The sequence below is a fragment of the Camarhynchus parvulus genome, chromosome 4 (assembly GCF_901933205.1).
Source record: "Camarhynchus parvulus chromosome 4, STF_HiC, whole genome shotgun sequence".
NCBI classification, from domain to species: Eukaryota; Metazoa; Chordata; class Aves; order Passeriformes; family Thraupidae; genus Camarhynchus; species Camarhynchus parvulus.
Genome location: NC_044574.1, coordinates 23005417 through 23020331, shown reverse-complemented (window position 1 = coordinate 23020331; position 14915 = coordinate 23005417). Strand labels below are relative to the sequence as shown.

Genomic DNA, 14915 nt, shown 5'->3' with positions numbered 1-14915 from the left:
TGGGTCCCTTTCTTCTCTTACAATCTGAGACACATGTGGGCATGGAACCCCCTATGGGCGCAAGGGTTGGCACAAGAGATCAACAAGTGTATGAGAGCTGTGTCTTACCCAGCAACATTCAGATTATCATCGCTGTCATTGTTTTCTTATGAAACACTCCCATAGGGAATTAGAAATTTGATTGTGCATATCCCAGTTTAATGCCAGGAAATTTCAGTGCAGGTATACCTATGGCATTACCTGGGCTTTGGCTCATGCTGCTGCTGCCTTCCTGAAGAGGTCTTTAAATGCCATCTTTGCTGAACTTAGTAGCACAAACAGAAAGTGCAACTAAAAATATTCTTTGCCTGTTTTTCTTATGTGATTGTGGCTTTACGAAAATGTTTTCATATTTAAAAGAATCTCTCTCTCATCTGTCTTCAAGCAAGACACCCACACAAACAACAGAAGCTAGGAATTATGCAGAGAAAACAGTGAAACTCATAAGACATTCTAGCAAAGGCATGTAACGAGTGAGCTCAGGAGTGAGAGGAAGATTACAGTTAAGCTGCTTTCATGCAGGTATTTGTGAAGAACAGTAGGTGTGATTTTAAATTGCTGGGATCCTTCCAATTATCCTTTTGACAGTTTTTCTGAAAAGCCTAATTTCAGTGCTCTGAAGTGATAGTACTGTCATTAAAGTTATCATAAAATTTGGTGTGAAGCTGCTGAAGGGAGAAGTTCCTACTAGTACTGACCTATTGGCTTTGAGGGTTGGCCATTTCTGTAAGACTTCATTTTTTACACCATAATTCCTCTTGATAACTATGATTCTATGATTTATGCCCTCAGGCAGCTTTAAATTGTTTTCAGAACTGTATGCACTCAATGAGGCATTTATTTTTTAAATATCATGAAAGTAATTCCTCCTGTTTCTGCTTCCGTAAAAGATTCTAGTCTTAATTGCACATTAAAGTGACAACTCTCAGCACAGAGGAGCTCACACAATCGGATTGCTGAGCACATTCCAGGGTACTTGGCACAGTTACTGGGTCCTGCACTAAAGGCATGCCAGGCTGTGTTTCTATCCAAAGGAGACACTAAGGGTTTCCAAGGGAAGCACTCCTGCTTGCTGGCAGAACTGGACTGGAAGGGGCACTGTGCAGGCTGTTTAAACCTGCTGCTCCATTAGCTGGCACCAATTTTTGATGCAGTCTGTCCTGCCTACACTTGTCATTTTCTAGCTCACTTCGGCAGCTGCTGCCTCCAGTATGATTTCACAGCCAAAGAACACTTCTGAACCCAGTTCCTACCATGTAAAAGAAAATGTAGACAGATGTTGTAATCAGGCCTGCAGCTATAGGAACTACCAGAATGGTTGACAAGCTATATTTGCTTTTTCACTCAGTGTGCAAGTTAGAAGTACAGAAATTCTGTACTTCCACTCCACCTCCCTCTTCTCCTCCCTAAAAAGTAAGACAAGCTTGATTGGAATCTGTGAGCTCTGGGAGCTGCAATCCAAATTCGAATGTGTCATTCATGGTTAGTGAATGTGGAAAAAGCTGCTTTCATTTCGTTATTTCCAAATTTTTCTGCCAATATAGCAGTATAGAATAGGAAATGCAGTTGGGCACAGAAAAGCACTTCAGCTAGGTGGATGTGGTGAATGTTCACCCTTCCATTGCCAGCTTCCCTGGAAGTGGGTAAGGTCTGTGTGCCTTGCTCAAGTTCCTGTGTCACACTCTTGTGGGGCAGGTACCCGGGCTACAACTCAGGTGCCAGGTATCAGTCTCAGTCTTTGGCTCCAACCTTATGTGCATCACCTCTTTTGTCTGCCTTTTAGTTACAATGTTGTTTTCTTTTGTAATAAAGAGGAGAATTCATTATTGTGAACATCAAAATTATTACATTTGAGATAAATTAGAGAAGACTTACCCTCCTCTTTTTTTCCTGATACTCTTTTCTTTAGTTTCAGGTATCACCCTATGAAATACCAGCACTTCTGGATGAAAGAAGACACATCATACACCTCAGAAGAAAGCATCCCCATTTCCAGCCTGGGGGGCTATGTTATCCATCTTTTCATGGGAATGACAATTATGCATTTTAGTCGACAAGTTCCATTCTTCCCATCATAAATACTTTGTGTTAAGAAAATATGAATGATGAACAAGCATGTTTTGCTGCATAAACAACTTCAACAACAGAGTATAGATTTCACATCTATTTTCTGTTCATTCAAGATTCATACTTAGTTGTATGGTTGTGAGGTAATCCTTGTGATAATTGCATATTTTTATCAGGGCATAAATTTATTTTATATATTCCATAGGATAAGAAATCTATATAAAGCTATGAATTATCCTCTACTTTCATGAAATAAGCATAATTTTCAACCTACTTAATGCTCTAGATGACTAAGATGCCTAAAGATACAGTTTCTGGCTGTTGAGAAGGGTGGCCAAAGTACTACAGAAGGAAAGAATTCTGCAGCATGTTAGTTTCTGCAGTAAACCAGGAAGACCATCATAATTTGTGCAATATCTTAGTGGATAAAGAAAAAATGTGTAATAATACTAATTTGGCTTCAAATCACAAAATGGTTATTATAGATTTTTGATAACTCATTAAGACAGTAAATGGGTTTGTACTTTTTGAGAAATTTCATTTCCATCCTTTGTTCCAGCTTGGATCATTAGCATTCCAACCCATTATCTCTTGGAACCCTTCCTTACTTTCCATTTACTGCTGCTCCTCTGAGTGCAGTGGAGCTGTTTGGGCTGAGCAGGGTCCCAGACTCCTTTGGTGCTAACAAATGATTTGTGGGTACAGCTTAGCCATCAGTTACTAGGCAGAGACAGAAATTGCCAGGACTTCAGGCTCCCTTGTGCTAAATCCATCAGGATGAACAGATTGTAAACTGCCCATTGCAAACACGATAGGCAGTAATTTAGCATCCAGTAAATACTTCATTACCTCCATTCCTTACATTTATACAGCCTTTCCCTCCTGAAGCTTTCTGAAACTGAATTTTCCAGTCTACGCCGAGCAGTTCAGATTTAATAGGAATAGTTGTGAATATTAGCTTCTGAATGATTTGAGGGCATATAGGTTTTTTTGTATTTTGTTGGATAAGTCTGAAACATTTGTTTCTATTGTTTTTTTATTTTACCATCTTATTAAAAAATAAGAGAAAAATACTTTCTTGATTTGGGGGCTTTTTGTTGTTTGTTTGTGGTAATAATGAATCTTCTCAGAAGCAGAGTTTTTCAGAAGTGGAATTTTTAATAAGATTTTCAGAAGAGGAGTTTTTAATACAGTCTATAAAGTAAGCCTCTCACAATTTGCTTCTTGGTTGTGTTTTCTTCTTATTATAGAGAGAAGCTTACAGACAAAGAGACATATTTGTCTCAATTCACTACAGAGTTGCTAAGGCAGTTTTGGTCAGTGTTTAAATGCTTCAAGTGATTCAAGCTATCTATCACTTTTCCCCTTCAGTTCTAGAGATCTTGATAGGGGCAGCCCTGCTTCTTGTGACCCCAACTTAATTTTATTTCTCCTATAGTTTAATTCTATTATTATTCTTGCTGCCTATAACCTACCTCTTTTCCTTAGACAAATAAACTGTGATTTGCTATTTTATTACCCACAGTTATCCCACAGCTCTCCAAGTATTTGGCTTTACTACCCTGGAAGGTTCTATCTTCCAAGTTACCTTTAAGAACACCATAAACAAGAAAACCCAAAAGGCTCTTTCAAGCTTTTCTTGTCTGCTGAGTAAAGCTTACCTTGCCTTCTAACTGTGATCCAAACTACAGGAAATAATGGAAGAATGGGGGAACACTGGTAAGGATGGTAACAAAAAAAGTGATCCTGAAGTAGTTCTGGTTGAGAAGGATTTCAGGTGATCACTAGTCCAGCCTCCTTATACTTGAGGAAGGACTGGATACAACTGGTTTAGTCTTGTCATTTTCTCCTGAGGTTTGGTTTTTCTCCTTCCACATCCTTGTAACTCCTTGTCCTCATTTCTGGCTTTGTCAGAACTGAACATGTCAGGAGGGAAAGGATGTCCTAGTGCAGCCTCTCCAACCACAAAATGATGGGCAGGAGGGAAGAGCCTCAGAAATCAGCAAAGGAAAAGAGACATGAAGGTGGAGAAGGGGTGGGTGTGTGTGAACAGAACTGGTGGGGAAGGTGGAACTGATGGAGCAGAGAATGTTCAAAATGGACATGGGACTGAACTAGCAAAGGGAACTGGAGGGAAGGCAGAGACCATCTTAAATGCCAGCACCAGATAAGCTGCTGATACAGCCTCTGAGATCTCAAAGGGCTGGAAGAGCAGGGCTGCATTTTCCCAGATCTATTAAATGCGTTGAGGGGCTTCTTCTGGTGTTTAAAATTGAATTACCTGGTGTTCTGGGTAGGTCCTCAAAAGGCTGTAATGGAAGGCTGTGAAGAGGAGATCAAAGTGGGGAGACTGCTAAGGAGTTCTTAGCAAACGTGTGCTCAGGGACTTTTGTAGGGCAGCCAATAGAGGGAGAATGAGCACTGCAGATCCACAGTGATCAAATTAACTGTTCTTTCCTATTCTTTTCTTTTAACTATTTCCTTTCTATTCTTTCTTTTGAGCTCTTCCTCTTTTAATGTTCCACCTCTGACTACCTTTCAGTTCATGCAGATTTTCATTTTACTTCAGAAGTGCATTATTCCCGTTCTGCTGAGCTAATCAGATGTCATCCCTTGTTTATTCTGAAAAATGCTGAAAAAATATTTTTACAGAGGCTTTTCTCCAATCCAGTCTTGAAAATTGTTCTTATTTCCAGACAGCACATTCTTTTGTTTTTTTTTCTTTTGAAAATAACTTCCGTCTCCCATTTTTTTAATACAGCTGAATTTTTGACAATTTATTTTCAATTTTTAATTCTAAAACTGCACACTGTCATCAATATGAATGCTGAAGTAGAAGACAGCATGGAAAATGTATAAGTTGCACAATAAAAGCAGCTTCAGCAACAAAGGTTGACCCGAGACAGAATAAAGTGTTTAAAGTCCAGAGGGCTTTCCAGTCCGACTGCAAGAACTCCAAAGTAGGTCAGACTGGCTGATGGCATCATGTTAAGCCTTCCTCTGAGATGGTTTTCAAAAGAACTCAGAAAAGTCCTTTTCCACGCTCTACATTCTTCTGAGACTAGCAGAAAGGATGGGGCTGTCACCTGAAATAGAACTGGAATGTCTCAAAGATAATCCTATGAGCTGGGTGAATGCTTGTATGATAAAAACACTTCTGTGAATCAGACAAAAAGGGAGAAACCTGTATTTGTCATTCAAATACTGTGGTGTTTCAGACTCTGTGAAATAGTTATAAATCCGGACTGGTGAGTGACACTGGACATTACTGGTGACACACATCATTAAAAAGCATCCCAACTGGTAATGACTGTGATTTTGTATGATATGACTGAGGCACATTTTGGAAGAAGATATTAAAGGCTTCAGTGGGTGATTTAAGCAGCATGATAAAAAGTGGAAGAGACAGTTCTTTTGTTCAGCTGTCTCTAGCAATGGAAGCTGGAGTGTAGGAGGAACTCATGGGGAAGGGATGTTTACACATGAATAAACTATACCCTAAAAAGCAGTGAACAACTTTCAGCTTGCTTTGGTTTGTTTACCCAAAAAAATCCCCAAACCCAAGACAAAAAGAAGTCAGTATCCTTAATATTCAGTAAATTACTTCTTTAACAGTTGAATTCCAGCTCGTTCTTCAGGGATGACCTGTAACTGTGAATCATCTGCAAGGCTGTAGGCATGCCGACACTGTTTTAAGTTCCATCCCAACAAATTTTGAACTTAGTCAATGCACAAGCCTGCCTCCTTTGTTGCTGCATAACAGAGTGGGTGTGCTCAAAAGTGAATGGAATGCCATGGAAAACACATCTCCTCAAGAAAACAGGTAATTTTCCTAAGTACTTAAAATCTAATAGTTTGCCAAGTGCCAAGGCTCAGTGTACTAACCTGGAAAAGGGCAGTGATGAAAGAAAGAACACTATCCATTAAAAGTTTAAGGCAACTTTTGTTTTTGTAAGTCCCACAGTAAAATACCATTCATCATTCCAAAGGTAAATAAAAAAAATCAGAAAGTAAATTACTTCACTGAGAATATACTCCCCTCACATTATTCTTCAAACCAATCCCTTTTACTGTACTGTCTCAGTTCAGTACCTCAAATTATTTATTTGACTGGTGGAAAAATACAAATCAGTGTAAACAAAATATTCTGGCTACATCCATACAGTACTTTTCTACTGGAATTTTATTTATTAAGTCAACCTAAAGTTGATTTAAAGATATGACATTCAGTTTTCCTAGGACAAGATGACTGAATCTAACATCAGATGGGAGTATCCCTATGCTTACATACTGCCCTGTTCCCCTTCCTACATTGTACAGATGTAAATACTTCAGATCTCCATGTTACTTTTTATAGCTTCTTTTACTTCAGGGTAAGGTACTTTATTCATAAATGCATAATTTAAGCAAGACAATGAAACCTCTAGTAAGGAATATCTCAGACAAGCAATCTTTGTCTTAAGAAAGCCCCTCAGGGATTTCAAACATTATCCCCTGAGGCTTCTGATATTATATTCAGCCTGTGCAAATGAATTTGAAGACTGTACATCTTCTACTTACCCAGGAAGATATCTCTATGTCTGTTAAATTACAGGGTGCCAGGAAATAGATTTTGCATAATAAACCTTATTTCAGGGATAGGGAAAATTTCATCTCTAAACAACAAAAAATGGAAAAGTCATCATGAGTGTGACAGAGGAACAGTAGTGTAAAACACAAAAAGACCTTTCTGTCCACTTATTTGGACTCAAAAAAGTTACCATGTGCAAAGCAGATGCACGGTTTCTCTTTCCTATCAAACACAGAAACTGCCTCACACTCTATTTAATTATTTTTATGATGTATGAACTATGCTTAAACATATTAAAATGTTAACTATAAAAATTAGCATTTAAATACAATTAATGAGTATACCAAGAGAGAAAAATACAGAATAATGGAAAGAAACACAATAAATGACAAAAATTCAAGAGAACAGGCTATGTAAAATATTGGAAGGCTCTTCCTGTCTAAGAGGTAAACTAGCCTAAACAAATTCTTAGGTCCAAGCTCAGTATTTTAAACTAAAGATATGGACAAATTAGTACGGTTGCTAGTGTTGTTATGAAATGTCCTTCCTATTGCTTGTTTATGCCCTAACTATTGCCTCAGAAAAAAGATGATTGCTCTGACATATGACCTCCACACCCAAAGGAATTCTTCCATAACTTCTTGGTACAACTTCTATTTCTGAACTGTAGGTATCCGTAAACCCCAAAGTGTTAACCCAGTAGTACATCTGAGAGAAGGCTGTTCAGCAGGTGTTTGGATTGCCAAACGAAAGGGAAATTTTCTATCCTCTGCATATTAAAAATATTACTTTTGTTTCCTGTGTTGTTCAGCCATTGAAATGATGAAGTGGACCTAAATTAATATAAACTTATGGGTCAGCAAATACAGAGCTATACCGTAATCTTAACTGGCTCAGAAAATTTCTTTTCAGTATAATTCTTTATGCATAACCTCCATAATTTTCACTTAGTAAAGTTAATACCTACTGCTGTATAATTTCTTCAATACAAAGTGTTATGTTAGTGGTACATATTAATATGATGCTATTATGGAAATAATAACATCATATTATAAATATTAATAATATGTCATACTGGAAATAATACTTAACAAGCTCAACACTTTGGTAATTTGTTCATGTTGGCAAAAATCAAATACTGAAACCATCTTCTGAAATATAGTTTTTAAACTGCAGTTACAATACAAACATATAAATGGTAATTTGAAGTTAAATGTTTTAAGAAACTTTACATTCCAATTTGTTTCATACATTGTTTACAACTGAAAGGGTCAACATTTAGAATCCATATTTAAGTCAATGCTAATATCAGTAAACTTCTGTTTAAATTAATGCAAAGCATGAACTGCACTGGAAAAGAAATGACTCACTTTACTAACTACTTCTAAAGTCTTAAAGTCTGAAAGAGTTTTAAAATGTTCAGTACTGTGTGTGCAAAACCGCATTTAGTGTCTTCAAAGAACTCTAGTGGCCAGACATCTCTTGTACCAGCTCTTCTCTTGGCACAGCTCAAGACTTCGGGTCTGTGGCTGCTCTCAAGCTGACAACTCCTGGGCTTTGGAACAACTGCTCTGGATATGGGAAATCTGCAGAACTGGAAGCAGTAACTGGAAAGCATCCTGGATATAAGTAGTACTGTTGCAGCCCTAAAGGGGGCAGAAAACATGTGGGTCATCAGTACAGCTGCCATGTACTTCAGGAATGACACTGGACTTTTCTTTTTCTTTTCCTCTTTTTTTTTTACATCTGCAGCATGCTATATTAGCATTGTCTTCACACAAGATTTTAGAATCTGTACATAGCATAGCCTGAATAAATATAGAAAAATCTAACTGCTGCTAGGTTTGAACTCTAAGACAGTTTTGTTGGTAACATAAGTAGAATAAAATGCCACAGTGTTCAGAAGCAGATTTGACTTTTAAAACAAACCAGCTAGTCTTTCCATCAACTGAACTAATTTTGAATTTGCTGTAGGTAGGAGAAGTGTCACTGAAATTAACAGTTCAAATTATAATGGTTTGAACATGTGGTGCTATTTTTGGAATTTCTAATACTGAACAGTATAGTGCCCTGTAATTCTCCATGATCCTAGACTGTATTAATACATACTGTATACAACTATGGGATTTATGAAGTACAAAACATTGTATTCCACAATTCTAGATATTCCCAGATTTTGCAGTTCCTGGAGCACAGGAAGGTAAGTCAGCAGCTACAGCAAATTTACCCTATAACAAAAGGAACTGCATGGGTGTGTTCACTACAGCTCTATTCAAATTTCCTTAATTTTCCTTAAAGGTATCGTTAATTCAGTGCAAAATTCCCTACTGTAAAGCAATCTTCTCCTTATTTTTAAGGGAATGCGGCTATTAAACACAGAATGACAATATATGGTCACTTCTATATGTTTCTTTATGTTTTAAGGGAAGTGTGATCTAACAGAGTTAAAAACTTGTGCTGCAGTTCCTATGAGTTTTAGGACTTTATGAGGATATTACTTCATCTCAACCTCTTCTTGGTAAAACTGAAGTATGTTTTATTCATTGTGCCTTTCTGAATAAAAATAGAACATGGTGTCAAATAAAAGAAATCATTCATGAACATTTTGGTGGTCTGACACATGGTTATCCATGTGCTGACCAAGGCTGTTGCTAGACTGTGAATCTTTGTAAAAATCAAAATGCCTGCAGATGAGAAACAGTGTAGCATACCTACAATCCAAATTTTAAAGGAAAGAATAGTCTGAAACTGCAATTTGTTGCTGTGCTCTGACCAGTGTGTTCCTGTGCTCTGACAGCAGCAGAGTTTCGGAGCTGGCCAGCCTCACTTCAGTCATACAGCCTTAAGAATCCTCAGTAAATGCAACCTGACTACTACCATGTTTGTGGGAGAGGCTGAGCACAAATTTGTTCTGGCACTGAACAGCCAGAATGATACTGTCATTACTTTTTAAATAGTTTTGCCTTTGGAAATAAATGTGCCTGTCTCATTTAAAATAATTTTATTAGAACATTTTCTAATGTGAAGAGGTGGAGCTTACCTCTAATAGCACACTGTTGATGATGGGGTTAAGAACCTCTGCCTTCATATTGCTCTGTAAATCAGAAAACAGAATGAAAAGCCAGGTCAAGAAATACACTTAACAGAAATATACTGAGATGTGGTTTTATGAATTCTGTAGAGGTCTTCTTTCACCTTGATTCTTACTCAGCCTGTTTATCTCAGCATTGCTAGTAACAGTTTCTGCATTTCAACCACACCTCAGTATACCCTATGCATTTCTATCACAAAGTACAATGAGCTCTGTGTACAATGAACCCTGAGGCCCAGGGTTCTACTTCTTCATTAATTCATGTACCACAGAGTTTCAAACTGCCTACTTTCCTCCAGGTGTGAGGTTTATGTAATGACATTATTTGTCCATCCTCTATCAGTGACCTTTTCACATCCCACAAGAATTTTAACCCCTTGCTCATTTTCAAGGACACCAAAAGGAAACAGACACGTCAGAAGAAAAATGAAGTTCTTAGAAGTTACACAAATATCTGTGGTTAGGACCAGATGAAAGGTCCCTGACAGAAGGAAAACCAGGTGAAACTTAGATCCCCAAACTGGAGGCAGCACATGTGCTGGGCAGTGCAGGCTGGCCAGTGAAACAGCTCAGCATGCATGACCTTCCTCTCAACCACCAGATAGGAAGACGGATACAATGAGTAGCGACACTACTATAGGCGAGAAAATCAAGATTCATTAGCTTCTCTACTTTTTAAAGTGGCAAAAGTTCTTCCCTTTTTTATTCTCACTGTTCTTTGCAATGTGGTTTTTTAGAACAACAGTATCCTCCAGCAAGAGTTGTTTTCTTTCAACACTGAACACAATACTGATTAATTTAACTGAAGGATTTCCACTTACAACCTTGTAGCTCTCATATTACAGATTTACAGAAACATGAAACTTCTTAATTTTAGTTTGAAGAAAGATGGCAGAACCAAGGAGAGATGGTTAGAGACAAGAATTACATTTTTACTCTCAGTTACTAGAAAATCCATTACAAAATGCACTGTTTAGTGGGCCAGTTTAATATTTTGTATCCAATGTATTTTTATATTTTTGTGCATGCATTTATTTCAAGTGTCCCACAGATATATGCTAAAGTACAATCCCAAAATGTAAAATAAGCATTTTCTCCTTGCAGTAATTGGAAGTTATGTAAATTATTCATGATAAAAGGAAAGACATAAATCACCTTAACAAATAACTATGAAAAAACACGCTCAGAGATGTCCTGGAAGACCTAATGGAAAACTGGAAAAATTTCATTTGAATTAGATTCATGTTTTCATGGAACAATCAGGAGAACCAGAATTAGCTCTTCTCTGATGTTTACAGACGATTTCAGCAACAGCACAATTTTTACCTCTGAATCCTGCTATAATACTGAGATGTCAGTCATCCTTGAAGCATCTTGAAAGGCAGGATACTATTTCTAGCAAAGATGTTCACAGATAAATGGATGTTCTTAAATAGAATATCTTGTGATAGAAGACAGAGTAATTTTTTTTTAAGTTTGACCAAACAGATTTTCTAATCTCTTAAACCTTTTGAAAACTGAAGTGCTAAGCCAGGGGATCTAGTAAAGGCTAAGAAGACAACTCATGAAACCATCTTAAGGTTGACTTTTGATGACTTTTACACAAATGTGTTCAAAAGGGATAGGCTGAGTTAGAGAAGAAATTATCATCAAGCTGTGTAACTTCAAATGTAGGGCCCTTCAATGTGAGAAGTGTTGAGTGGTGATCAGGAAAAACAGGAAGTGGTTTCTAGAGAGAGAGATTTTACAAGGCAGAGAACTGGTGTCATCTATCAAGGCTTATAAACTTTCCCTGCTGTAAAAATGCTCTGTGTGCTTGATCTGAGGAAAGAAGTGGCCTCTTTGCTGATATAAAGCCTCTGGACCCACATATGAACTTCTGTTTTAAGATGTGAACTATGTTTAAAAACGCCCAAATGCTACAAAAAATGCTGTCATCTTACCCCAGCTGCTGTTATAGAATCAGAAAACTTCTTTGATAAAGATGAAACTTCATTGCACATGGCACTTGTTAAACTGGTTTAAAAAAACAAGAGAGACAAATATAAAAATACATCTTTGGCCTATCAATAGATAAAAACCTCATGACAAACTTTATCTTGGAAGCAAAGATGTTCTTAAACGTGTTCTTAACAAAGATGTTCTTGCTTCTAAATATTTTAAAAATATTTAGGCATAAACTGTTAATGATAAAGTTTTTATATTCCTTCCCTGAAAAATCCACTGCTGACTACAGTAGCAAAATGATGTTCTGTTTCACATACCAGTCTTTTTCGACAGTGCAATGTTTCACTTGTTTAAATTATAAACTTCTAGTTTAACTATGGTTTTTCTGATGATTGCAGCAATACAATTTCTGGGAATACTGTTGGAAATAAATCAAACTTGAATGAGAACAGTGAGAAGTTTTCTACTGAACAACAAAACATCCACTCTGTGCTAAAAGGGAAAGACCACTTGTGGTTAAAATATGAGAGAACAATTCTGTTCTGAGATCTTTCACTGTTTTCCTAGACATTCCCAAGTGTATCCCATAGGGCCTCATCCTGCAAGGTGCACTGAACCTTAGCTCTGATTCTGGAAAATAATAAGTGCTTTGTTTTAGACTGAAGTGCTCCTATCGACTTTGCTGTTCTTAGTAGCATTCTTAAGGATAAGCACTTAAATTTTAAATATTTTACTTAGGAGTCAACTGTTTAAAATATCTTAACATGAAAACTTACTGAAATCAGTAGACTTAATAACTACAGAGAGCTTGAGATTTGAGTTTAGAGTCCCACTAGACAGACTGGCTTCTTGAAATTCTGGGTGTTTCACTATGGTTAACTACAAAGTTGCTAAAAAATGTGGTCTATTGGTTAGAACTACAGATTGATTTTTGTATATTTTTGGCAGGTAAACACTAGATAATGAAACTGTTGGCAGATAATAGGACTGCGTTATACACTCTAAAAACAAATTCCATATATGCAAGCACAGTATCTTCTGCAGAGGGAACAGGAAATGCAACCCAAGTTGGCACATTTGCTTGCTGGAGCAGAAACAACTTTTAGCCTGTGTATAGGTAATGTTTTTGTAACACATACATATGTCAGCCATGTCAAAAAATGACAGGTAGCCTATAGAACCTGATTTCATGAGAAAATATAGCACCAGGACCCCTAAATCCAGTGCTGTTTGTTGATCCATGAACTTACTTAGCCTTCAAGCTAAATGGAACTTCATGAGTTCTATGCAAATGTCAAATGTTCATATATGAAGTACATAATACTCACTTTGTCAGTACTTTTGCTTGATCTTGAGCTGTTTTTTCTACTTCCTGCCCATGTAGAATTAATTCTGCTACTTTATGAAGCTGTTCAATACAACGAGCAGTTACCTCAGCCAGACTTTCAATGGACAGCATGTAGATTTCCTTAAAAATGGGAATAATATAATCAATAATAACAACACTGATAAATATGTTTATAGGTATATACATATAAAAGAATTTCAAACATAGGAACCCTTCCTACCCGAACTGGAAATACCAACACATACATGGTGAAGTAAAATTAGCCATCCTCACAAACAATACTAGAAAATTAAATATCCACAGACTATAAAATACAGACATTCTACTTGCTCTGAAAAATTAGTAAGATCGAGTCTACCATCTATTTGGCTGGGAACTAGGTCAGGCTCTTGGATTTTCCAACATACCACTTTTAAACCTCGTCCTAACAAACAGAAAGATACCTAAACTCTAGAATAAGTTATAATCATAACTATTTTCATATGGAGCCAAAAGTACCGAGTCATCCCTTAGCTGAATCTCTAGAGCAGAAATAGATAATGTGCCCAATAAAAAAATTGGCTTTTATCAACAATTATAGAAATTTTTATGTAGCACTATGGGGTTACAGCTTTCACAAGCTGATGCCAGCTGGTAATCTGCAATCACATAAAAATCTGTAACATATACAGGGTATATATTCTGTCTGCTTCTTTAGACTTTTTTGTAAGGAAACATGGCAGATAATTTCTAATTAGAAATAACAATTTCAACAAAGATAGCAACCACATTTAATATTGCTATTAACCTGACAGAAAATACTCAATCACAATTAACCTTATCAGAACTGTCTAAATGAACATTTTTAGCTTTAAGACCTATCTTTCATAAAGAAAATGAACAGTTGTTAGTTACCTAAATAATATTTCTGTTTTTTCTGTTTACAATTGAAACTTTAAATAGTTTGAACATTTTCCCATGTATTGTCACTGAGAGAAGGAGATACTAAGAAACACTGAGATACAACTTTCAGTGTGCGTGTAATGTTTGGCATTACACCTCAGCATCCCTCAGCTCACTGTATGTTGAGTATACACATGCTTACACACAAAACCACAGATATAAAACCATAAAAACAATGGGATAGAGAACCTGTTACTTTGATATTTACTTATGGAAACAGAATAACAGTAAGAATATTTATGTACTTTAGTCTTCAACTGTGTCTACAGTGAATAGTTGTGTATTATTATTTCTTATTACTTCCATGAATTTAAAAAATAAGGATGATGGATAAAGCCAACACATAAAGAAACAATCTTATCACTTAATGAAACTTATCCTCCAAAAGTTATTTTACCTCCACAGTTTTGCTTTTGTCTACTTCTGTTTTATCACTCTCAATTTTATTGTCTTTTTGAGTCTTTTCTTCACCAGGTTCTTCAGGTTTTTCATTTAGCTCCTCTTCTATGTCTACTGGGGTGGACAAACTGGCTTCTTCCAGCCACTCATGAGCTTTTTTCCTAGCCTGCCAAACAAAGAACCCAACCCCAAAGCTCCATTTGAGAAGAGATTGAGATGACATTCCTGAACATGAATTAACAATACATTTAATGACTTCCTCTTTATACTCAGAAATGTATCAAACCTCTGAGTGGCATTTAAGTAGTATACATTTAAGAAACTGTAGGGAGAAGCATTCTGGACTGCATAAAGATGTATCATCCAGGGATAATTCCTCTAAAGGTATAATTCTCCTAACCAACACATACAGCTGGTGTTAATTCCAAAGTTAATATTTCACCTTTATTGTTCAAAAGAATTTACACAGAAATTTTTCTTACACAGTGTCCCAAATAAGAAAATAAGAAGTG

The 14915-nt window shown here is 36.7% G+C and overlaps 1 protein-coding gene across 2 annotated transcripts in view; it reads right to left on the bottom strand.

Moving 5' to 3' along the window:
* Window positions 1-5743: 5743 nt before the first annotated feature.
* FAM114A1 (family with sequence similarity 114 member A1) overlaps window positions 5744-14915 on the bottom strand; it is a 29565-nt gene continuing 20393 nt past the window's right edge. For both annotated transcript variants that reach the window (XM_030947834.1, XM_030947835.1), the window contains exons 10-14: window positions 14402-14569; window positions 13043-13182; window positions 11711-11783; window positions 9717-9770; window positions 5744-8322 (exon numbers count right to left, since the gene is read on the bottom strand). In XM_030947834.1, the coding sequence (XP_030803694.1) occupies window positions 8212-8322; window positions 9717-9770; window positions 11711-11783; window positions 13043-13182; window positions 14402-14569 (546 nt within the window). In that variant the 3' untranslated portion in view covers window positions 5744-8211. The remainder of the gene's footprint in view (window positions 8323-9716; window positions 9771-11710; window positions 11784-13042; window positions 13183-14401; window positions 14570-14915) is intronic.